This window comes from Siphateles boraxobius, unplaced genomic scaffold, assembly GCF_051911475.1.
Source record: "Siphateles boraxobius isolate OS27281-9 unplaced genomic scaffold, OSU_SipBor_1 3, whole genome shotgun sequence".
Taxonomy (NCBI): domain Eukaryota; kingdom Metazoa; phylum Chordata; class Actinopteri; order Cypriniformes; family Leuciscidae; genus Siphateles; species Siphateles boraxobius.
This window is the reverse complement of record NW_027508919.1, coordinates 4,603,896-4,611,230: the sequence shown is the minus strand read 5'-3', so window position 1 is coordinate 4,611,230 and position 7,335 is coordinate 4,603,896. Positions and strand designations below refer to the sequence as shown.

At 36.5% G+C, this 7,335-nt stretch overlaps 1 protein-coding gene across 1 annotated transcript; it reads left to right on the top strand.

The window, feature by feature from the left end:
- The first annotated feature begins 1,321 nt into the window (after nt 1-1,321).
- Nucleotides 1,322-6,870, top strand: smu1a (SMU1 DNA replication regulator and spliceosomal factor a). The gene is made up of 12 exons (XM_077247522.1): nt 1,322-1,441; nt 2,100-2,310; nt 2,414-2,566; nt 3,551-3,661; nt 4,263-4,391; nt 4,481-4,600; nt 4,696-4,812; nt 5,363-5,490; nt 5,565-5,691; nt 5,812-5,979; nt 6,105-6,257; nt 6,503-6,870. Exons 1-12 carry the CDS (start codon nt 1,416-1,418, stop codon nt 6,599-6,601), a joined length of 1,542 nt encoding a protein of 513 aa, XP_077103637.1. The 5' UTR covers nt 1,322-1,415; the 3' UTR covers nt 6,602-6,870.
- The last annotated feature ends 465 nt before the right edge of the window (nt 6,871-7,335 follow it).

Here is a 7,335-nt window from a genome sequence, read left to right as displayed (position 1 = left end):
TTATCTGGGCAGTTAAATGCCCATGGCGTTGTGCCCTCATAAGAGACCAGTATATGAGGCTGATGCAGCAATAAACACTTTAACCTTGGGAGACCTTCATTCGCTGAGCGATCTGGAATAAAGCCGTCTCTTTGACGCCCTCCACAGACAAACACAGAACTGCAGCTCATTACGCGAACAGTCAGAAGTGATGCGTGGAGAGGATGATAATGGCACACCGGCCCTACACAGAGCCTGGAATACAAAACATGCAATCACAGCAGGATTTCTCAAGTGCCTATGATCATTAGAGCCTGTGTTCAGATAGAGGACTCTTACTTCAGACTCATTTAGACTATGCGTGAAAGAAAGATTAAATGGTATGGATTGGATTGATGAGACATCATCATAATGAACCAATAACCATTTAACAATAATGTAACATACAGTACCGGTCAAAAGTTTTCTTATAAAATAGAAAGAAATTGTTTTAAATTGTAATATTTCACAATACTATTTCTTTTCTGTATTTTTGATCAAATAAAGGCAGGCTTGATGAGCATTTAGTGACTTCTTTCAAAAACATTAAAAATAGTTATGTGTTCAATCTTTTGACTGACACTGTATGTAAAGGACAGACTGAGATATGTCAAATATTGTAGTGATGATACAATAAGCAAAAATGTCATTTGAAATAAAAAACACATGATAATAATAATAATAATAATAATAATAATAATAATAATAATAATAATAATAATAATAATAATAATAATAATAAGAAGAAGAAGAAGAAGAAGAAGAAGAAGAAGAATAAACAACTTTTTGGCATTTATTTGTTATGGTATACACATAATAAATAATAATTGTAAAGAGGTTTATTTAATTAATAAAAAATAAAATAAACAAAATATTTTTTATAAATTTACATGAAACAGCTCTGGTTTGCCCCACATCAAATTAAAGGCAAGGATTGATGTTGAAGAGATTGTTGTGAACATTGTTTGTTAAATGAGATTCAGTTTCAAATTCAGGTTCAAGCTGGGTCATGTACAGTACATGTTCCCCTCCCCCCTTTTTTATTTTAGGAAAGGAAGAAATTATCTAAATACCTTTTTTACTTTTTTTAATGTTTTTTTTATTTATTATTAAATGAGTATATTACGGTGTTAATGTACTGCCTGGTTTCACTGAATCGCTCTATAAAAAATTTAATTATCAAATTAACATTTGTGAATATGAAATTTAATCATATTATAATTTCAAAATAAATAGTTAGTCATTGTCTGTAGAATATCTGGTGGCGGATGTTTGCAGCCGCTAGGTGTCGCTGTTTGTGTTTAGTTCAGACGTACTCAGAGCCGTAGAAGAAGACGAGTGTGTCGTTCCTGTGTCTTCAGCCTCTTTCCGCACAGCAATAGTAGCATTTTTCAACCATGTCTATTGAAATAGAGTCAGCAGAGTAAGTAAATAAATTTGTGTGTTTCAAAACATTATATGAATGCAAAATTGTGTAATTTAAACGAGCACCATTCTTTTGCAGGCTGAGTTTTGCACCGTTTAGGTGTTGGGTTGTTTCTCTGGCTAACTGTGTTAGCATTATAATGAGATTAGGTTTTGCACAAAGTTTATATATTAAATAGTGTTTCTCTTTTATATTTTGGTATTTAAAGTATTGAAGCTCAGCCTGCTTAGTATTTTGCTTGGTTTAGTAGCAAAAAAGCTCTAGATTTCTCTGTTTTTATTTATTAGAAACAAACAGACCATATGCTATGCAATACCATTTGATCTATGCGATTTTAGAAGAGCAATTTAGTGTTATATTGTAGATATCATATGTGTCTTTTTTGCAATATTACAATGCAGTGATATGTTTTTTCTTATATATATATATATATGTATGTATGTATGTATGTGTGTGTGTGTGTTATGTTTCTAGACATTGTTGTTTTATTTATTTATATTTTGGTGAAAAATTCCTCTTCACATATCAGTGTAAGCATTGCTTATGATTTTCCAGACAAAACCATTAGTTAATTCAACTCCCTGCACTTATATACACTCACTATTGTCTTTCAAAGTAACTCTTACTGAAATGCCTTTTTGTGATGTTTCTCCAGCGTGATCCGTCTGATCATGCAGTATCTGAAGGAAAACAACTTGCATAAGACTTTAGTGACACTCCAGGAGGAGACGACCGTGTCCCTCAACACGGTGGACAGTATTGAGAGTTTTGTGGCCGATATCAATAGCGGTCACTGGGACACTGTACTTCAGGCTATACAGTCCCTCAAACTCCCTGACAAGACCCTCGTTGACCTTTACGAACAGGTGAGAGGCAGAGATAATCAGGACTTTTATAAGTTTGGAACCTCGATTGATCAGTGAATAATTGGACACATCATAAATGTTTTTTTTTTTGGTCTTTTTACAGGTCGTTCTTGAGCTGATTGAGCTCCGAGAGTTGGGAGCTGCCAGATCTTTGTTGAGGCAGACGGACCCCATGATCATGCTCAAACAGACCCAACCTGAGCGATACATCCACCTGGAGAACCTTCTGGCTCGCTCATACTTTGACCCCAGAGAGGTGATGGATCTGAAACAATGCACTGAAAACATGAGCTGTTCGTGTGAGCACAGTGCCGCACTTTGCTCTGAAACACGCAACAGACAATATAATTATTTAATTAAATCACAGCCTTTTGCAATTTGTTAAATCACTGTTATATCAAGATTTTGATTTTAGTTACTAGCTACCAAAGCAGTGGTATAAAACACAACATTAGAGAGCTTTTATATTATGATTGTAAACATATTTTCGGTTCATTTTGAAACTGTGATGGGCCTCAGGCTTCTCTTCAGTACACCATAATATCGTCACTGTTGGGCAGAAACCTTGTATCTCCGTATTTCTATTTTCTTCATGAATCATTACTATTGGTCACCCTTTACGTTTTTCTGGGGGTTTTTACAAATATCTAACTAATGAAAAGTATTTAAAAAGAGCTTGTGACCCATTGGATCCTCGAACTGTCGGTAAAACCTTATAATTCCACCCCGCCTCTATTGTGAATGAATTGCCGCACACATTTTGGACCGTTTCTGCTTAGCAATGCAAGAGTAAATAAGTACTGAAATTATTTTCTCAAGAAGCAATATATATATATATATATATATGGCTAATGTTTTATGTATTTGAGGAGCGGAGAAGAGTGTCTTGAATAGCCTGTGCATTTAACTTCATTGTTAATAACATGAGATTTTGGCCAAATGACAAAACTGAGCTGCCACTTTGGTACAATAAACTTTATAACCTGTAAGTTAATGAAAACGTAATGTGATGCACTAAAAGCCTGGGAAATGGCCGTTCTTATTACACAAAAAAACAAGTCTGACATTCGCTGGTCAGAAAAACAACTTTGAAAATACAGTATTTAATTATTTTTAAAAAAATAGTTTTTTTTTTCTTTTTCTGAAAAGTAGCAGTTTTGAACATATAAGGTTTCCACCTGACAGCAACGATAGCCACCTCCATTCTGGATGATTTGTGACCTGCTATGTTTATTTGTAGGCCTATCCTGATGGCAGCAGTAAGGAGAAGCGTAGAGCAGCTATAGCTCAGGCTCTCGCTGGTGAGGTCAGTGTGGTACCGCCGTCACGTCTGATGGCTCTGCTTGGACAGGTGAGCAAAACTTCCCCTTTATCATGTTGCCGAACACTGATCTGAGAATTACACTTAAAGGTGGGGTATGTGATTTGGAAAACGACCTGCAGATTTTGAAAATATACAATTCAAATGGTCCTACCTTCTTTTCTCCAACGCTGGCCCTGACTCCACCCATTCGAAGAACATGGACGCGCAATCATGCACGAGCGAAAACTCAGATGCGCGAGAGATTGTAATGACGATTTACTACTAATCATGGAACCGGCTTTACTGGCGAGATGCGCATGCGTCACGAGCTTTGAGTATGCGCACGAAGGGGGTCACGCACGCTGGGGGGAGGGGGGTGCGGTACGACCGTTTGATTGACGAACTTACTGTCCAATGATTCCAGGTGGTCTTGGAAATGATTGGCTGGAGTATTTCGAGTCCTACCCGTTCCACAGATGATTAAATTGCTTCATTTTCATTTCAGTGCTTCTAACTCAGTGGCTGTAAGTGGGTTAGGAATAGGATTTCAAGTTATTTTGAAAAAAAATGGACAAAAAGGAGAATTGCATACCCCACCTTTAAAAGAATAGTTTATATTACTAAAATTGTTGGTAATTGTCTGTTTCAGTCTCTGAAGTGGCAGCAGCATCAGGGTCTTCTGCCTCCTGGTATGACCATTGATTTGTTCAGAGGTAAAGCAGCTGTGAAGGATGTAGAGGAGGAGCGATTCCCCACACAGCTGGCCAGACACATCAAGGTACGTTGACCAGCTTCTGTCCTCAACGGTGACAAAAGATGAATTTGTCACTCACCTTTTTTTGTAACACCACTCTTTGTTTTTTGTAGTTTGGTCAGAAGTCTCACGTTGAGTGCTCACGCTTCTCTCCTGATGGCCAGTATCTGGTCACTGGATCTGTGGACGGGTTTATTGAAGTATGGAACTTCACTACTGGAAAAATCAGAAAGGTTTGTGAATCTACCCTGAGACTTATTCATCTGCATTTGTAATAACTGTTTATGTACATGTTTTTCATAATGGAACATGTGTCTCTGTTGGACAGGATCTGAAGTATCAGGCTCAGGATAACTTCATGATGATGGATGACGCAGTGCTGTGCATGTCTTTCAGTCGGGACACTGAGATGTTGGCCACAGGAGCCCAAGACGGCAAGATTAAGGTCTCATACACACTTTATTGAAATCGGACAAATAAATAAAACAATCATTATAGGGTTAGTTCACCTAAAAATGAATCTGTCATCAATTACTCACCCTCATGTCGTTACAAACCAACACGACTTTCATTTGTCTTCAGAACACAAATTAAGATATTTGTAATGAAATCTGACAGATTTCTGTCCCTCCATTGAAAGTCTATTCACCTAAAACTCTTAACTGTTCAAAATATTCATAAAGAGATTGTAAAATAAATCCATATGAATCTAATGGTTATCCAAGTCGTCTTAAGAGACATGCGTGCTTGACGAGAGACATTCTTGTGTGTTACGCAACATGTTTGAGCTTCCGCAAGAACCAATGAGGTTCTTTCTTGTGTTACCCAACACGTTTAAGCTTCCGCAAGAACCAATGAGGTTCATTCTTGTGGTACGCAACCTGTTAAGCTTCCACAAGAACCAATTCTGAGCATGATGAAAATGTAATTTGTTTTTACAGTAGGAAGGCTGATGTATTGATTATTTTGAAGGACTGATTGTGTTGTTTGTCCAGGTATGGAAGATTCAGAGCGGTCAGTGTCTGCGGCGGTTTGAGCGCGCTCACAGTAAAGGCGTCACCTGTCTCAGCTTCAGTAAAGACAGCACTCAGATTCTCTCCGCGTCCTTCGACCAGACTATCAGGTTGAGCATCTGTTATCACTGTCCTCAGCTTACACAAAAATCACAGCAAAATTAACTTGTTTTTTTCTGAATAGGATTCATGGGTTAAAATCAGGCAAGTCTTTGAAGGAGTTCAGAGGTCATTCTTCATTTGTAAATGAAGCCACACTTACTCCTGACGGACATCACGTCCTTAGCGCCTCATCTGATGGAACTGTGAAGGTAATGTTGTTGAAATTATTACCTGGTTAGTCAAGTCTTTTCTCAAATCTCTCAAGTAAAGATCTCATAAAATGTAAAGGTGAATATCTAACTTCTGACTTTGTGTTTTCTTTCTCCCAGATCTGGAACGTGAAGACCTCAGAATGCACCAGCACATTTAAGTCTCTAGGCACCTCTGCGGGAACAGACATCACTGTTAACAATGTCATCCAGCTCCCCAAAAACCCAGAGCATTTTGTTGTGTGTAACCGATCCAACACTGTTGTCATCATGAACATGCAAGGCCAGGTGAGGATGTCAAGACTCATGAATGCTAATGAAAGAGATGACAGAATTGAAATGATTTGTGTCCATCTGTGCATTATGAATCTCTGAGAACAGAACTGAGAATCCTCATGGTTTTCCTGTTGCAGATTGTGAGGAGTTTCAGCTCTGGTAAGAGAGAGGGAGGTGATTTTGTGTGCTGTACTTTGTCTCCGCGTGGCGAGTGGATCTACTGCGTCGGAGAGGACTTTGTGCTTTACTGTTTCAGCACAGTCACAGGCAAACTAGAGAGAACCTTGACCGTAAGCCCTCTTTCAGTCCATCTCTCTCTTCATTCATTCATTAAAAATAATATCTATATATATATATATATATATATATATTGGTATATTCGTTTCCAAAAGTATTGATTAAAAAATTAATTCAAAAGTGAGAAGTATTAAAAAAAAATCAATATTTATTTTAAAAATATTTATATAAAAAAAATCACATTGAACTTGCACAAAAGGATTTGTAGATGCTGATTATTTGATCTGTGTCTTGACAGGTTCATGAGAAGGATGTTATTGGTATTGCCCACCACCCACACCAGAATTTAATCGCCACATACAGTGAGGATGGGCTTCTCAAACTCTGGAAGCCATAACACATGTGGCATCAATATGCGGATCCTGATAGGGAGAATACAATTAGAATATGTTGCCTATTTTTAACCCTTTTTGTGTATATACCTGTTTTTTTTAAGTGCAGTGGATAACTTTTTCATTTTTTTCTACAGTGTCAAATTTGGTTAATGGAAGCATCTGTAATTTATAGTAACACGTTTTTTTTTGTTTTTTTTATCCAACAATAGATCATTTGCAATTATTTTTTCTTGTCATTTTTTTCTCTGTCCATTAAAACTTTTGCCTGCAAGAAGTTGTATCTTTTGAATGTTGAAAAGCTAAAGATGTAGATTGTTTAAAAGAATAGCCTAACCAAAATTTGTGATTAATCTCAAGTGGCATTAAAATTTGTAATCATAAAAATATTTTCATGTTGAAATACACAAAGACAGCAAATTTGTTTAATATGTTTTTTTAAGTGCCATGAATGAAGGCCAGTATCATTGATTGCAATACTGAGATATAAAATGAGCAATTATAGCCATTTAACATTACAGGAAAATTATAAGCCAGTCCTAGATTAAAACAAATGTTAATTGCAGAAATTAAAGCGTTATTTTTCAGATTAATGCAAACTGATCAAATTTATTTTAACCTGACAAAAGTAACATTGGTTAGTTTAAAATAGATTATGGTGCTTAATTACAAGAATTTTTTTTTTTTTTTTTTAATTACACCGATTCTTATAATGAATATGTCTAATACTCTATATACC